Consider the following 18,261-nt stretch of genomic DNA (forward strand, 5'->3'; position numbering starts at 1 on the left):
CTTTTACTTTCCGGTTTCTGAAATTTTAAGCCGATTCTAAGTGCAACCTTGAGGCCAAGAAACATCCTACTTAAACTGAGATCATCCTGTAACATCGGGCTCCCAAAATCTTGGCTTTTACTAAGCCAATGTTAATGTTGAAATTCATCAGAAACATTCCAAGTTACTGAGCCTGTAAACTCAGATTAAATCAATTTGCCTCTAACCAGTTCTTTCTACAAAGTTTTATTTGGTCTTTGAACCTTCCTGGTAATGGGTGATTTCCCATGCGTGATGGCATAGGTGTCTGCCTGTGTGTAAAAGGCAGCGCAAGGCTTATGTCAGCACAAAGGCACTTTTCGAGGCACTCTGAATGCCTGAAGGAAACGGGCGGCCTATGGTTTCCTTTGTTTTACTGTTTTCTGTTGCTTCTGACGGTTAACCATCAGAAGTAATTAAGATCTGTAAGTTAACGTGGGACATACCTATCGCTTCAGCAGGCTGCCAGGTACATTTGAAATCTCCTGTTCTCCTCCCACACAAATGCTTATGTAAAAAAAAAAAAGTAACTGCTGCGCGGACTTGGATTACTGTCTTCATACTGTAGTACTTTCACCAGCTTGCAGGTACCTCAAACAAACCTCGCGTTTGGCTGAAGAGGCTTGCCAAAAATTAGGAGTTTAGGAGTTCTCCTGAAGCACAGACTCACGTATAACTTGACACTCTACATTGGCAGTGCATTGCAGAGTATGTTTCAGTATTCCAGAAAGACTAACCTCGAACCTACAAAACACTACATCATTTCTTTTACGTTATGTTTGCTGTTTGTGCTCTCTTTCCACCTAACCTTTTTGCCTGTGACTGACAAAGGCACACTTGGATGTATGAGAATAAAGTTGCCCAGTGGCTTATAGATTGCAAGCAATTGCTGCTTATTTTGTTCCAATCCTCATTACATTGTTTCATGAAAAGGCTGTGCAACAGCACAGTTGGTAAGCAATTGAGCAAAAAGTCCACTAATAATAGGAATATTTCCTCTGTAGTTTGGACAGTCTGTGCCACTCATGATTAAACGTCAGTAAGATTAGGGAAGTCCTACATTCTGCTTTCTGGATCAATTGCAAGTTGCACAATATGCATTTTCTTTGATGACAGCAGATTTATGTGGCCAGAATAGGACACATTGGGTTCTACAGCCATGCGTCATGGTATCTTGGTGATCAACACAAAGAGTGTTCAGCACTCTGGTCTGACAAGAGTTTAGGTTCACCTATATCGAGACCTTTTCTATTGACTGTGCAACTGACTCTCTCGAACTACTATTACATTGTGTTTTAATTTTCTCTTTATTTCATACTGTTTTCTTATGGCTTGGGTTAAGCCTTCTTTTATCTTGTGCCTTTCTTCCTGAAGAATGCATTTACAAACATTCTTGGGAAGAAGCCTGCCAAAAGCATTACCACACTCGGGCTGGACTTCACATCAAGTGACGTTCACATTCAGTAACTGCAAGCTCATTTTTTGCATCTGACAATGCTTCACACACTACTTTCTATCATACTATTTTTAGTAGCTAATAGTTAATTGCACGCCTGACTGCTATGTATTAAACTGTTCAAATTAGAGGGGGGATCCTGGCCTTTCTCATTCAAATCCAGTAGATTAAAGATGTTGGTGTATAGAGGAAAAAGAGCCTGGTAATCCAAACTACTTCTTTTGGTACACTTTTACACACCAACATCACAGCTGCCCAGAGACCGATCCATCCTCTCCGCAGAGTGCACGAGCAGCGTTACTTTGAATTCATAATGCTCTCAGCTGCTTGGCTGCTCTGAAGTAGAGGCATGCTTCACACTGCCCACAGGCAAAAGTCAATGTATTGTCTGCCTACACAAGCTTTGAATTGTTGAAGACAATCTCTGTTTTCCCCTGGACAAGATCCCATCAGAAACAATGGAGCAAGCTCTCTTGTTTACAGCTTAGCTGTTATACACAGAGCACAGACTTGAACATCGGACAATTTAGGGACAGTAATGCTTAGCTTCCTCATACAACAGCTGGAGATGACAATTTCAGTGTGCAAAAATAATCTAAGCTTCTTTGAGAAATGTTTCCCTATATATACAGAAGATGATTCAGAGAACTGGTGGACCTAGATGCAGAAAAATCCACCAAGAGTCCATTTGCACACACCTCAGAGTATCTCAGCAGAGTGGCACACATCGCGTGTGTGTGTGTGTATGTGTGTGTGTGTATGCGCACGCATGCATGCGCCTGTCTGTCTGTCTGAGGGACTCCCAGCCTGGGCCAAGGTTAAATAGTTGTTAGTTTGGGAGCCTGGAGGCAAGTTTTAAGAGGGCAAGACACAAGGTTACAGCCGGCAACAGGGCCATGCATAGCACCATGCAGCAAAAGCGTTTGAAGTTGGCAAAGACTTTGCATAGGGTAAGGCCTAGGGTATGCTATTAAAAAAAGGGAAAGTTTCCATGACACTTATACCCAGTTTAATATCATTCATACTGACTCTACCTGTGCCCTTCTTGTGCATGATCTTTCCAAATGATGGCAGTGATCTTACTGTGGGCTGAAAACATGACTTTTACACAGATACTGGACAATATTTGCACAAAGTAAATTCTGAGCTTGTAAAAACAGAAGCCAGATTTTTGCTGATACAGTCCCTGAGCAAAAAACTTAGCATGTGACTTAGGCATCCAGCTAGACCTTCAATGAGAGGGCTCCCCTGCTGCGAGCAGAGAGAGCTCACTGTAGGTGGACAAGCCAGAATGTTCAGGAATGCACAAAATTTCATTTATCACCTGTAGAAATGGTTCCCCTCTAGCTTTAAAATGCTTGCTTTTTGCCATGCTAGTTTAATGCCTAGAATTATAACAGATCTGAGTTAAAAATCAACAACAGTTCCAAATCCAGTGAGCAAGAGAGCTGAACGTGCCTCCAATATTACGTCAACAAAAATACAGCAACCTTTTTCAAAGCTCAAGGTCCTGTAAATAAGATAATCTATGCATCCAGTCAAATATTTATTATGGAGAACTTCCATTCCACCTACAAACTTCAGTGTAATTCAGCTCACAGACTTTTATGTAAACACAAAAGCAACCCTAAACTTGGCTTCAAGGTTGATCATGTGTCTAGAAATTTGACACCGATCTCAACTGTGAATTTTGAAAGCCGTTGACTAAAAACATCTGGGCTCCACTTGTTCTGTAAGATAGCCTAAAAATGGAATCGCAATTAACTGCAAACTCCTTCTCTAGCTCCTTGGACAAAACATTGCGCAAATTTTTCAGTCATTTCTTTTAGGTGCCTGAATTTCTACATGTGGGAAACCCAGGTTTTAGGCAACACGTTTTCACAGAGTACTTACGGCACAGAATGCAAACGACCGGGTTACGCAGAACTGCTAGTTCCTGGAAACACAGTCCTAAGACAGAAAGACAAAGGATATTTGAAGTTACTCTAGGAAATTGGCTTAGGAGACAACCAAACACTAAGCTGTTGTGCTATAGGAAAAAAATCCCAAAGACAAAATAATCTGTAACAGTCTATACTACAGGATTTTGTAGATGAGTAACATAAAACCCATTTTAGACAGACAAACATTTTCTAAGTTGTCTTACAGGTTTTCTTCTCTCTCTGGAACATTTTTGCACACAGCCAGTCTAAACAAAATGCCACAAGAGACTACAGTTCTCTAATTTGTTCAGAATATCCTTTTAATTAAATTTTTTTTCTTTGACATGCCTCTAAAAATGTGCTTAGAGGCAAGAGAGTGAGGAAGAACAATGTTAATAATACAATTAATTCTGTCTGCCCGGCATGGCCAGAAGCAGAATTTGGTGAATTTACTAGCATGTATCAGCCCCATTTAACCTAACTATCTGTTACCGAAAAGCTCTAGCTCTGATCCCAATGACAGCCTGTGCACTAGGTGGACGTACTGTAGCTTTCACAAGACAGATTTGCCAAGTTGCAAAAACCACAGTTAGTTCAATGTTGACATTCCACCACAGGCCACAATCCACAGCATTTGCTATACTGTCATCATCCTCTTGTAGTGTGATCCACTTTTTTCCCCTCTCAGATTTACAAAGTCTTAAAAACAAGGGGTGGGTATTATTGTCGTTCCCTACTTCTGCTGTACTTAACTTTTTCCTCAAATACTGAAAAGCTGGAAAACCCCCTGTGCTTTCAAGTAGAACCACCCAACTAAAATCAACAACCATAGGGAAACTTCTCAATACACCAAAAATCACCTCCTTCCTAACATGAATTCCCCTGCAAAACACCAGTAAGTATTCAAGCCTTCATGAACGATCGGGCAGCTTTCATTCTGAGTAGGATACACAGGCAAGATGTCATTTTTTAAAGATGAGGTTTCATTTGGGAATCTGTCAGAGACAAACTTTAAACATATGTCTATCCCCTCTATCCCTCAGGCTGTCAGCTGAGGCCATCAGTTAATTTTGCGAGGATGCACAACAGCGCGTCTTAGGCACACACGCTGGAGTTGGCACGCTAACAGCACTACGCCTGGCCCCACGTGCGACATAGGGAGCCCACATGCTCCCAGCACAGTGCCACAGGGTGCCATAGGGTTATCAAGCAGAAATAAGTGGTGGCACTGCACTTGGGCAGCAAGAGGCAGAGGCTGGCAGGGGAAGTAAGGCAGTAATACAGCAGATCTGAGGTGGAGCCATGCAGCTCTTTCAAAGATGCCCTGTCCCATGCCTGTGCCCATAAACCAGGCTATCCATCTGCCAATGCATGCTCATATTTGTAATTATTGCTCATCCCTGAGATGCCATCTTGACAGTTTGTGTAGCATCAAGTTTGAACAGACATTATACAGCATTAAGCCTTCCAGAGTAGGTGGTGGTTGCTTTTACATTTAGCCACCCAAAAAGGGGCAGGCAGACAAATGCTTTCAAGCATGATGAGAAGAAACAAGCTTTTACAGGGAACTGGCAGTTAAACACCAGCTTAAAGAACATGCGTCAGCCCGATAAAGCATCGGCTCCACCACAAAAACAAGCAGCAGGCCATGTCATGATCTCTCAGGCAGGGCATGCTGATGGGGGGTGCACCTCTGAACTGCTGCTGTTGACCAGGTCTCTCCAGAAACTCGTTTATTTTATGGCTTATTTAGAGGAAGCGAAGAGATTAGTTCATCTTAGTGGCTTAGAAGAACTGGAGGGATTTTCTCTATAGAGGTGAGGCATAGGCTAGCGAGGGCAAGTAGAAAGCAAAGAGAGTTTTCTGAGAGTCTGTGGGAAAAGCTGGTTCCTGCTATGCTGTAAAGGGACACTGAAAACACCCATGTGGTTTATGCAGCTGAGATGCAGCCACAGCTCTGCAGGCTCCACACACACCTCCACTTGTACACCTTTTCAGCTGGGTCTCATTTCCTCCTAAACCACGTCCAGCCTCTCGCTATCAGGGTAAAAATATTTAAAAGCAATTCAAGGGGCTCCAACTGTATCTGCTGCTACATGTGCTCCCTGCAGAGCAGCCAGCTAGTTTTGAAGTGCAGAGTATTTGCCCCTGCAAAATCACCTTGGATGAGCTGGACACAGCTCCTTCCACAAGCCAGCAGTACCTGGTGGGGAAGTGATCCACTGCTGCTTTCCCTGTGCCGTAACCACTTCTGCCCCGCATGCTGAACAAACTGGGCAAAAGGAGAACCAAGACCTTAGAACCTGGTTTTCCGTTCTCAGACTTATTCCACCACAGCATTTGTGGGAAAAAAAAAAAAAAGCAATGAAACTGAACACAGACAGAAATAAAATGGGGAAAACAGTCAACAGGCTCTACTGCGGCAACACCTGACCTTGATACCTATACATAGGATCGGATTCGAGAACGATGTATAAGTTGTCATCTTCAACTCAGCACATGTTGGACCATGCCCACAGACAGCAACATGTCAGCAACCAATAAAACAGTTAGAGAACAGGCCACCCACTCCGTGCAGTCAGCTAGATAACATGGGAAGGCAGCTACAGGACTGTGTGCTGCCACAGAAAGAAATATACAAACTCCTTAGCAATCACATCTGTCTATTTCAGACTGTAGCAGATGTGGCAGATGCTCTGTTGAACAGACTAGGAAGAATCATTAAACCCAGGCAGACCACTAGCCTCTTAAACCTTGGCCATCAGCTAATGCTGCCCTGTGTCAGCAGGCTGGAAAGATACTTCCACTAAAAGCTGTTATTATCAGTCTCATGTGCTAGCAAACGATGGCAGTCTGCAAAGCTCCCAGACTTTTCTAGGATAGCAGCCAGCTTCATTTCAGGTTTAAGACAGCCAGAGGAATGCTCTGCCTGGTCTAAGGAATCAGTTCTTCCACTCAGTTGCTCTATGTTATGAGTAGGCTTGCTCAGTCATGCATGGCCACACTGCCCAAAACCTGTCTAAATAGGCAGTGATGACCAACACTGAAACTGGTCAAATCAGGAACTTTCCAGTCCCACAAGAAAAAAAAAAGGTTTCCGCTCCACGCTTATTTAGCACGGGCTGGACTCCTTGCCTTTTGTTTGATGCTCTTGGTTGCTTCTCAAAGCCATTGTGAAGGGATACAACCCACAGGACAGCAGTAGGCTCAGAGTAAAGCTATACTGTGCAGCTGAAACATTCACACAGCCTGAGGCTGTCAAAAAGGGGAGACTGCATTCCTCACACACAGACACAAACACACACACACCCACACACTTCATTTGCTTCTTTTCCCTGTCTCCAGCCACCCTGCTTATCCCACACTAGCTTCAGCGTTCATCAGGGCCTCTACAGGCCAGTTCAGCTCATGAACCTAGGGAGAAAACAGAAGAGGAAAAATGAACCATTTCTGGCCAGTTTCCAAGGTTGGCTTGGCTGATGGATGGATCTGACAAGATCCAGAATCAAGTGCAGGGTAGGAGGACAGCAGGTTGCTCGATCAGCTCAAGCATTCACGTTATGCCTTCATGCTGAGGTGGATGAGGGGTGCTGGCCAAACTCCATAGCAATGGGAAGCAGAGGGGGGAGAGACAGAAGTGAATTGCTTCATATGCCACAGCCAGATCTTTAAGAGCTAGTGTACACCCTTCTTGAAAGCAGAGGGTGCTTCCTCACACCTGCCATGGCCAAGAAGTTTGTTCCCAAAACTGCATGGGCTATAAATCCTGTGCCTAATTTGGTCCATGTAACTTCCTGTTTAGACAAGCCCTCTGAATTTCTGCTGGCTGTCATGATCCCACCAGAACACCTCCGCAAATGAAATTAAAGTTTCCAGTGCGTGTGTGTGTGTGCAAGCCAAGAAAGAAAAAAAAGCAACAACAAAACAGGAGGCAACCACAGCCTTGCTCACAGGGGTCAGTCAGTGCAGGTCTGTGATACACAGTGATGGCAGTGAGGCACTGAGCACGCTGTGGCAACAGGGTTAGGACCTTCAGTGTTGCAGGGCAGATGCAGATGAGACACACCGAGGAGACATCTCACAGACAGCCATTCCTCAGGCAGGGACTTGTGCTGAAATAGTGAAGGCTGAACACCTAGAATTTGGCCAGGATGCCAGGACACTGTGAAGCAGCAAAGATGTTAAATCATGCCCAAAAGGGAAGTGGCTGTAATGAGTTCTCTTACAAAGCATCTCTCCAGTCAGGAGGTGCAGATTGAGCAACAGGCTGACATCAGCTTAAAATAACAGGATTGTGGAGGGAGTGGCTCAGATGCTAAATCACTCACATGCTACTTAGGTCACCACGTAAAACATAATTTCTGATTGGGAAGAAAAATAAACCAGAATTGCACCATTGTTACTTCATCCAGGAAACTTTGTCAATGAAGTTCAGCTGTATGAACTCGGTCAGCATGACCACACAAAAAAGCTACCAACCTTTTACTGGAATTCATAAGCGACTGCATCCCTAGCCACAGTGAGGCTTAATTAGCAGCAAAGACTGCCTGACATTGGCAATTCCTATTTCTTTCCCTGCCCCTATACCCTCACTATAGCAGAGCTTCCTTGGAGAAAATGCTGTGTCAAGTCCAGGTCCTTGCCCAGCAAGGAGTATGCTCCCCAGCCCTTGCTCACTCATTATCCCAAGTGCCTCACTTTCAGAAGCAAGGGTCAAATGGATTTGCCATCAAACCTCATGCTTATTTAACTCCCACTCTTATCACGCTTCTCTTTGATCAGTCAGTTCAGATCCACAGATAAGGAAAAGGCTGTCTCACTGTCTCACGTTAAAAAAACGATTTTGGATCTAAGATCCCCCATGAACCAGAACTACCATGTATACTTTGCCAGCAATTATGACTGGTCCAAGCAGTAGACAAGTGATATTTACTGACCCTGCTGTTGAGCTATAGAATAGCATTAGGGCAACATACCAGTCCCTGCAAAAGATCTCCACCATTCCTCTAGCTTCTTTATTTGCCCAGAAGCCCACTTGTTAAGAAAAGCCTGTGTTTACCTCTGCTTTCTTCATCTTTTCACATACCTTGGAGTCACTGGCGTCTACGTCCTTCCCCGTAAATGTGAACATTTCAAGATGAACAGGGTGGACCATAGTTGTCAGCCTAGCAAAGAAAAGAAGAACATCCATTTCCAGCGTTTTCTACTGAAAACCCTTCTCCTTTGCATCGTCAGCTCAGTGCTGCTTGCAAGGCCCTGTGTCATCACAAACTTCCTCAGGTGGGAACAGTTCAATACCTTCTTGCTCTATTCTAGAGGCCAGAAAAGCAGCTCGATCCAGAAGTGGCTCAGTACAGGAGACAGGAGTACTTCCTAAACTACTTCAGCCTAAACTGGTCCATAGTCGCATCACAGGAACACAACCGCACAGAGGCCTACAATAACAAAGCTGACAAGCTAGGAACGCAGCTGGAAATTCAAGAGACTGAAAAGGAAGAAGAAAGGGAACTGAGAATCTGTTTCTACAGCTACATCCAGCATAAGAAACACCAGGGCACCGAGAGACTGAGGAACGGCAAGAGAAAGTGACACCATTACTTTAGATCAACTGGAAACTTTCTCTTCTTGTACTAAATCCTTCAGAAGTGCCTTATTCCAGAAGCAATTGGTTGGAGACAGTTCTACCCCTTTCCCCATATCACCCACAACCCTAATCAGACAGACCTCTTTCTGTTTCAGTCAGTTTCTGCTTTCCTCTTAGGTAGGAGTATCAGGATGGAGCAACAGCACCTACGAAAGCAACCAAACCCTACCTAGGAATTGGGAAGCTGACAGAATCTCTTCCTGACCAGCATCTGACCTTTATTCATCTTCCTTCTTGAGAACGAGATAGGATTTCATTTTCAGGCAACGTGTTTTATCTGATGTCTGCAGTAACCAAACTAAGAAAGGCTCTATTCATTTGCCAAGAGCAAATTTTAAAATGCATCTTTTTTCACCTTCGAAAACCAGCAGACTGTTCTTGTGTTACACTGCAAGTCAGGGGATGTGTGGAAAGTTACAGCACTTAGCTTTAATTTCAGAGTTCAGTCGTCTGTGAAGAATGCTGTCCTTTACAACTCTTTCTAGGAAGATTTCAGAAACTTTGTTAACATTCCTGTCTTGCTTACAGCACCAGAATTACAGTCAACAGCTAGCACACTGAGTTGGCCACAACTCCCAGCACCCTTCCTCCTCCCATTTCAACCCCTTCACCCCAAAACACAGAGGTTTAATAGAATTTGGGGGAGGGAGGAAGGACAATAGAAAGCTGCCAACTGCCAGTGGTGCCTTCCAGTATCGTTATCATTTGCATAGCTAACACACCTGCCTAATCCTGTCAAGGTAAAGCAAGAAAGCTCATTTTCCTATAAGTACTTTCCACTTTGTTGGTCTTCATATACATTAGCTCTGCTTCCTCAAGCTGTGCAACTGTGTCATAACTCATCTGAGTTTTCTTTCCCTTATGGGAACCAATCCAAGTGACAGTTCCACCTCATCTGACTGCCTAAGGCTGCCTGTAACATCAGGGCATCTCCCTGCTCTCAAGCCTACGCCAGCGTGTGACCCAGAGCTCCTCCGGCTCACCGTGACCTCAACTTGCCATTACAGCAAGCGAGCACACCCTACCAGCCGGTGGGGCCCAAGCAAGTCACCAAGCAAACAAACACTCAGCTGTCAGAACCAGGCGGCCACATAAGTACTCATACAAGCTTTGGGCCTCCAGTGTCCGTGTCAGCACACCTCAGGTCAGGAAGGAAACAATGGTAAACGAGAGCAGCAGGCTGGGTACAGCACCGCACTGCCCTTCCCCTCCTTCCAGCCCTGCTGCTCACCCCACTCACCCCCATGAGCAGCAGGGACATGTGAACCAGAAACTCCCACCCACCCCACAGGCACCCCCTCACCCAACAGGACCGGGAGTGAGAGGAGCAGGGCCAGCCCGGGGAGCCAAGGCAAGGGAACCGCCACAGCACCCGGCCTCATTACCAGCTCAGCCACCAGGTCCAGCACGGCCCGACCTCCCTTCCAGGCAACAAATGGGTAGCTCAGGCCAGGCCTGGAGCCCGGGACGGAGCTTACACATCGCTGTGGAGCCGAGGGGCGAGCGGGAACCGCGTTGAGGCCTGACGGGGCCGGTGGAGCCGGCGCGGCCCCGGGGCTGCCCCGAGCCGCCGCCTCAGAGAACCGCGACCTTGCGCTGCCGTCGGGCGGGCCGCAAGGGGGCGCTGCCGGCGGAGGACCTCCCAGCTGAGCCAATCAGAGGGCTTCGTGAGCGGGGCGGGCAGCGCGCATGCGCCCCTTTCGCGGAGCATGCTGGGAGTTGTAGTCCCCGGCAGCCTGCCCCCCGGCCGCCACGTCTCAGCGGGGCCGTTTCCGCGGCCTGTGGGGTGGTGGGGCAGCTCGGGTATAGTTCTCTCCTCACGGCCACTTGGGGACCTGCAGGATATTTTCCGGCATCCCCCAGCGCTGCCGTAGGCCGTGCGGGAGCGCGGCGGGAGTCCCGGGCTCCTCAGGCCCAGCCCGGTGTTGCCATGGAGATCAGGCCTCTGTGTCGCGGGGTGATGACGTCACCTGCGCGACGCCCCGGGGCACGCTGGGAAGTGTAGGCGAAGGGAGGCGACGGGGGCCGGGGGGGATCCCCTGCGAGGGGAAGGGGGGTTATGGCTGCCCTGGTGGCCGACAAACCTCTGCCTGAGGTGGGGGAAGGAGGGCCGGGGGGAGCCGCCAGCTCCTGGGCTGGGTTCTGCAAGCGCTCGGAGGTGAGGGTGTTGCAAATATTCTGGTAAAGAAATCAAAATTGAATCGCATAGAAGAGTGAGGTTTGATTAAGAAGTAAAATTGTGGAGCATAACGTATAGGATTGTTAAGTTTGAAATGTAGCCACAGAGCCCCTAGGAACTGCGTTATGTGTGACTGTAGGAGCCTTAATATTGTTAAAGTTTGAAACAGCTAACCCTACAAACCTCACCAGAAGTTACTGGTTTTTCTATGTTTTGTTTCAAGAAACTAAGGAAACCGTCATGGACACCAGTTTGCTGCTTGGAAACCCCCTTACCCTTCCCATCTCGATTTGAGTATCGAAGATTCTAATCAGTAGAGCTAAGTGTAAATGACCAATGATTGTTTTTAAATAAGAATATTGGTAAGGTTAGATAATCAAAGGACCAATCTTTATCAAGGTTAAATTTAAGAGTGACCATAGTACGCATTTTTATGTAAAGAGCTTATGTAACAATACCCTGACAGAAAAAGTCTATCAAAACTGAGGGATTTTGATACTATCGTACTGATGGATTTGGATCCATCAAATCCATACTGATGGATTTGGACACGCCTTTGGAGGAGCGATCCCCCATGTCCTCAGTGCTGCAATAAACAAAGTGCCTGCTTCTTAACTTCATGTTGGTGTTAAGGAGTTTTATTCTGGATTTTGGTAACAAGGGGAGGGGGGGCCCTCAGCAACCAGTTCACACGCAGCCAGGCCCCGGGTTGCTCTGTGTTGGGGAGCCCAGTGAGGGGGCACACAGCCTGCACATCGCAGGGACTGGGTGATGTGTGTCAGTAGTGCATACGCAGAAATGAGAGTCAGGTTTTAACAAACGCCAAGGTAAGTATTTGCATGGTCACTCCTGTGGTGGGACACAGAGGAGGCTGCACTGGCCAGGCAGGCCTCAGCCTCAGCCTTCCTCCCCAGAGCAGAAAGGCACCTTTACCAAACCGCCATCATTCGCCACATCTAACACCAGCACACTGATTACACCGCTTCAATCAATAAACTATATCATGAGCAGATGAGATTCCTCTCTCTATAGAGGGTATGGCAGAGCTGGCTGCCAAGCAAGGGAAGTCTTTTCCGGTGTACAAAAGCTTTTAGTTTTCCAAATTTAATACATACAATTGTAGAAGTATGTTGTAGTTGTCTAAACCCTATGTAAGGTTTAACTACCATATGTAGTAGTTTTCTAAATCAGACTTTTCTTCAAAACATCTTGGTTGAGAGTTGTCTCAATAATTGTAGGCTGCAAAAATATAACTTTGTCCTGCATTTGGGATAGACTCCCTTCATAGACAGTGAGGAGAAAGAGATCCTTTGGGGATGGGATCTGTCTGACCTAGGCTTCGGTTTTATGATAAGGTGAATCACCTTCTAAGTTGGCTACTTTTTTCCAGGGATTACCAAATGAACCTGGGAAGCTAGTTCAGATGCAGATATTCCTAACAAGTCACCTACATTTAGTCAGGTGGTTCCCATAACTTGTAATTTTTATTGTGTATTACACCAGAAACACACAACACCACTTCTAAGAAAATCACTGAGAAAACACTCTTCTCTCTACTGTTCTCCTGAGGGCATCCTTCACCTCTTTGTTCCTCAGGCTATAAATCAGGGGGTTCAGCATGGGAAAGACAACAGTATAAAACACAGAGATCACTTTGTCCATGTCCAGCGAGTAGCTGGAGCTGGGCTGTAAATACGTGAAGAGGAGGGAGCCGTAGAACAACCCGACAGCCATCAGATGGGAGGTGCAGGTGTAGAAGGCTTTGTGCCTGCTACCTGCCACGCGGATCCGGAGGATGGTGCTGAGGATGCAGGCGTAGGAGACTGCGATGGTCAGGAAGGTGCTGGTTTGTATAAAGCCGCACAGGGTGAAGAGGAGGATCTCGTTGACATGCGTACTGGAGCAGGAGAGCTCCAGCAGCGGGGGAATATCACAGAAGAAGTGGTTGATCACGTTGGAGCCGCAGAACAACAGCGTGAAGGTGAAAGACGTGTGCACCAGGGAGGTCAAACCCCCGCTGAGATAAGCCCCAACTACCACGGAGGTGCAGACCCTGCGGGACATGGCAACGGTGTAGAGAAGAGGATGACACACGGCCACGTAGCGGTCATAGGCCATCGCAGCCAAAATGAGGCACTCGGCATCAGCAAAGGCAGCGAAGAGGAACATCTGGGTTGCACAGCCAATTAAAGAAATTGTCTTCCGCTGTGCTAACAGATTCACCAGCATTTTGGGAGCAATGGCAGATGAACAGCTAAGGTCTAAGAAAGATAAACTGCTTAGGAAATAGTACATGGGGGTATGAAGGCAGGCGTTGAGCTGGACGAGCAAAATGAGGCCAGCGTTCCCCACCAAAGTGGTGGTGTAGATGAGTAGGAAAAGTCCAAACAAAGGTATCTCCACCTCCAGACGGTCGGTGAAACCCAAGAGAATGAACTCTGTCAGTACAGTGCAGTTTTCTTCAGGCATTTCATTACCTTGTGTTTGGTTTCATACACGTACGATTTGTCAGGGGATCAGCCAGTCCTGGTGGGTAAGCAACACACAAACACATTACATCCTTCACAAGATAGAGGTATTGGAAATGTAAGCATCTCACCCAATATCAGAGGGGGAAACCAGTGGCTTAGGTGATGCCCATTGAAAGGAAAGCTTCGGAGGACATTCAAAGAGAGCTTTACAAACACACTTTATATGTGGAATCCCTTCTTGTTTATTCCTTTCATATATATATATATGAAATAGGACCTCAGATGGGATTTTATTTAAGAGCTAGACCATAGTGCAGGTATAGAAGAAACTTTGTATGATAGATCATTTGAGGAAAAACATATTTGAGTACAACAGCTGCTACACATTTACCTGTGTGACCAGTAGAGTAAGGAGTTCAGGCACAGTTAATAATGACCTTTCTGAGGCAGCAGAGAAATTGAACACTGGAAAAAAATGGGTTGAAATGCTGGAACATAAGCAGATTTTAGTTTTATTTTTTTTTAGACAAAAACACATAATTAGTTTGGAACAAATGCAAATCATTGACTTTAAAATTAAGTGAAATATTGCATCTCATTCTGGAATTTCTTACAAATATTTTGTGGGTTTGTTTTCCTGAAGCTGATTAATTCTTAAGCAATTGATGAAAAAAAGCCATGAATATTGTTTTTAAATATTCAAACACAAATATTTTTAGGTATTCCAAGCAATTTTCCACACTATTTTTTTTTTGGCTGAAAGTATTAATTGAATTCGAGTTAGACTCAGTCCCCCAGAAAATTAATTCTGAGTATTAATTTTACCTCTCCAGAAAAAGCGCATGATTTAACTTGACTTTGCAAAAGTTAAGACACATTTCTGCTGATGCCAATATAAATTCTAGTCATGGCAGATATATCTTGCTCACCTTTACATTTACAGGAAATAGAAAGATTACAAAAGGACATCTAGTAAAAGAACTGCTAACAGAGGTCAGTTAAATAATCCTGTAAATATCAATGCTATGTGGACAAAGGCACAGACAAACCAGAAATGCCTATGTTTCAGAAAATAGTAATAATCTAAGCTGATTCATTCAGGGTTGGATACTAGATGGTTACAGTAGAGTCTGGGGGTTCAGAAAGGAGGACTTTAGTTCCCAGCAGTGTTTCCAGGCACTCCAGTAGCAATGAATCTCACCTGTATTTGGCTTTCTAAAGGTCAGTCCAAGTGCATCATCTTCAGCTCTGTCTATAACCATTACAGAGGGATAGGTGAGGTGCGTCGTATCCTGCCGATGTGTGTATCTGTTGATGAGAAAGGAAGCCTGGATGACCAATATAAATTCACTGCCAAAATTTTAGATGGTTACCCTCGAGTGAGGCGAGTCCCATTTTAGACAGCTTGCTTTGATCTTGTTTTTCAAGATCCTTCATTCTTGGTGAAGGCTTGGTGCATCCTAAAATCTGAATCATTTTCTGGACATGACTGTTTACTCCAGAAAATGTCTGGTGTGACTCAGGTTGTGACATAGGTCCCCCAGTTATGTTCCTAGAATAAGGTGACAAGTTCCACAAAATTTCAATTGTGTTTTTAGCAAAGGCCAGTTAACCAGCGACAATGTAACACTATGATTTGTTTTGACACTATCACAGGCAATTTGAGAGATTTCTGGTGAAAGCAAAAGAACCTTTCTGCCCTGAAGGATATTCCATGGTTACACACAAGTGGCTGTTTCTTCCTATTTTCAGCTGTTGATCATACTCAGAAATTTAGGTACGGAAATCCTACCAGCTGCTAAAAATTCAGTGGTCTCTGATGAAGACCTGCAAGAGATTTCAGTTTCCAGATCAGTATTTTAGGTGCAAAAATTAATAAAAAAAATAAAGTCCCCCCTTTTTAAAGATAAATTATTATTTCTTCTTTATTGTATCATGATGTGGCAAGTCTTCCTCTAGTGCATCTGAAATTCAGACTACAAGGCAACTGACTTTAAACAATTTCTACACAGGTCCCTGAATGGAAGGAAATTTTACTCATTCAGAGACTTACCTGCTAGGGAAATACTTCTTTTTTTCCTGGATGCAGGAAATGTTTCTTCTGGGGAATGTCACAGATTTTGTATCTTCCTTTTGGACACAGGAGACCATGATGTTCTCAAGAGAAGTGCAGAACAAACAATTAAAATGCTACTGGTGTTGTCTCAGTATAGAAACGTTCCAGTGGTGGTTTTTTTAAATTATTATTTTACTTTATTCATTACCATTATTATATTTTATTATTATTGTTAGTATTACATTTTATTTTACTTCAGTTCTTAAATCATTCTTACCTCAACCCAAAAGTTTTACTTTTTGTTTTTTCCCCAATTCTCCTCCCCATCCCACTGAGGGGGGGGACATGAGTGAGTAGCTGCATGGTGCTTAGTTGCTGGCTGGGCTTAAACCACAACACCAGGTCCTCATGGATGTTTGACAAAAATAAATCTGGGCTTATGTGTTTGAAACCAGGAACATTTCCAATTGGCAGTGTAAGTCTTGAGTTTGCAGAAGCCAGGTTTAACATTACTAATGAGCAGTGCTGTTTTAAGATCAAATAAATGAATGCTACTTATGTGCATTCCCCAGATAAGGTTCAGCAGTCAGACACAGCTTGATGCAATCAGTTCTAGGTGACATCTTTATAGGACCCTTTACTGATACAGAAAACCCATCTATTTTTAAAAGACAAAAAAATTTGCAAGTCCCTGCTGTGGATTTAAATAGAAAATGTCATCTAAGATGACGGATCACCACTCAGAAATATTTATTCATTAGCAGAACCAACACTAGACCACACCACATCAACAGAAGCCCTCGCGAGCAGCAGAGAAAAGGAGAGCTTTTGTCTCAAAATACTTGTGGGGAACCTCTTCCTATGTGCAACACTTAGGAAAAATTACCTTAGGAGGTACATATTTCACCCCTTCGATAATGAAGTGCTCAGAGACAAGTAAATACAAATTGCCCATTTCCCTGTTAGATATACAAAATTAGGGACACGAATCTTAGCTGTGCAGAAACAGAGGGGTTCAGACAGACCTGTGACAATGTTCATCTTAGAAAAGGTATTTGGGAGGATGACTAGTTCCTAGCCTGACATCACACTTGCTGAACAGACCATGAAAAACTACTGGACATGACATGAGAAACCCCTGGACATAACAAGTAACCTTGAGGAACTGCCCAATTAACAGCACCATGATGGATGGCCAGATTTCACCAGTGGTTAGGAGGGCACCAGAGGTGCTAGTGGTGGGCAAACTTCACAGATGGTTGAAGGGAGGTGTTGGCCACCCTTTGGGGAGCAGACCCTCACAAGGCCAACAGCACCTGGGAATGATACCAGAAACACCACGGGTCTAGATTACCTGGGTATCAGGAATAACAAAATCAGGTGTGAATGCAGCAAAACTGGAACAAACATGGGGAAGTGATCAGGGCGGGTCATTTATCTGGAAGGAGACAATGGTGGAGAAACTGAGGGATCGTGGCTGATGAGGGAAGAGCAAGAAGGGGATGATGAGAGAAGGGAGGCATTAAAGGGGGCTGGTGGTCTCTAAGCAGGCTGCTGGTCAGTTTGTCTGACCAAGCCCTGTGCTTGACCACCACAGCTGATCCCACCCTCCTATTAAACTGTATTTGCAATGATGAGCTATGTATTTGTGACTACTTCTGCCAACAACTGGGGTATGGAGCTTGGAAATTCTTTTGGGGAAGAGATGCAACTACATGCCAGGTATAAGCAACACAGTTACTTCACCATAGTCAGCTGGGACATCAAACTGAATTAAAATCTTCTGTCTTCATGGCCATGCAGAGACAGCAGAAAAAGCACACACCTGGTAGAATGAGAGCTCCTAGTCACTTCTGCTCTATGTGATAGGTTGGGAACAGAAAGAAAAGAGCTTTGAGGAGAGATGGAGCAGAACATCAGAATCTAGCCCTAAAAACCAAGACATTTTGTGAAGAAAAAGGAAAGGGATTTAATATTGAAGATATTCAGGGGTATTTCATACCTGGGTTAGAGAGACTGAGCAGCGTTTTCTTTCAGAGTCCAAGGAAGCTTAGATGCAGAGGCACGTTCCTGCAACGTATCCATGTGGCTACTGTCCCCAGGGGACAGGGAGCAAGGAGCCAAGGGGGGCACGAGAGCAGGCAGTGCCTCACTCTTGGGGCACAGACCTCCAGGGGCTGAAGACAGCAGGTAGAGCCAAGGGCTGGCAACGGGGTCCCTTAATAGCCCCAGCAAGGAACGAAGTAGGTACAGGGTCCAGCCACAGCGTATCATCAGGAGCAAAGGGAGATGGGCCAGGAACCGGCTTGGAGATGAACCTCTGTTCTTGATCCAGGATCCATCACGGGAGGCAGAGACACAGCTACAGCCAGACACACCAACAGTGCAGTCAAGGAAGGACCGATGGCTCTAGACTGGGCTTAAATGGGGCTCCTGGGCCATGGGCAGGGGCATGTGTGTGGAGTGGTCCAGCTGAGACTCGTCAGGGCCATTAAGACCTATTAGTGCCCTCAAG

At 45.2% G+C, this 18,261-nt stretch overlaps 1 protein-coding gene across 2 annotated transcripts; it reads right to left on the reverse strand.

Moving 5' to 3' along the window:
- Window positions 1–12,749: 12,749 nt before the first annotated feature.
- LOC142039968 (olfactory receptor 5AS1-like) lies at window positions 12,750–16,138 on the reverse strand. 2 transcript variants are annotated; one of them, XM_075047123.1, is made up of 5 exons: window positions 16,024–16,138; window positions 15,744–15,847; window positions 14,892–15,517; window positions 14,082–14,155; window positions 12,750–13,745 (listed from the first exon to the last, which is right to left on the reverse strand). In XM_075047123.1, exon 5 carries the CDS (start codon window positions 13,686–13,688, stop codon window positions 12,750–12,752), a length of 939 nt encoding a protein of 312 aa, XP_074903224.1. In that variant the 5' UTR covers window positions 13,689–13,745; window positions 14,082–14,155; window positions 14,892–15,517; window positions 15,744–15,847; window positions 16,024–16,138. The 2 variants fall into 2 exon arrangements, with proteins under 2 accessions (XP_074903224.1, XP_074903225.1); XM_075047124.1 differs by having other exon boundaries at window positions 14,082–14,178.
- Between the last annotated feature and the right edge of the window lie 2,123 nt (window positions 16,139–18,261).

Source organism: Buteo buteo, chromosome 16 (genome assembly GCF_964188355.1).
Source record: "Buteo buteo chromosome 16, bButBut1.hap1.1, whole genome shotgun sequence".
Lineage (NCBI taxonomy): Eukaryota > Metazoa > Chordata > Aves > Accipitriformes > Accipitridae > Buteo > Buteo buteo.

Bases quoted from the DNA above. Each gene is read 5' to 3' on its own strand.
- LOC142039968 (XM_075047123.1), bottom strand. From the start codon at position 13,688: ATGCCTGAAGAAAACTGCACTGTACTGACAGAGTTCATTCTCTTGGGT.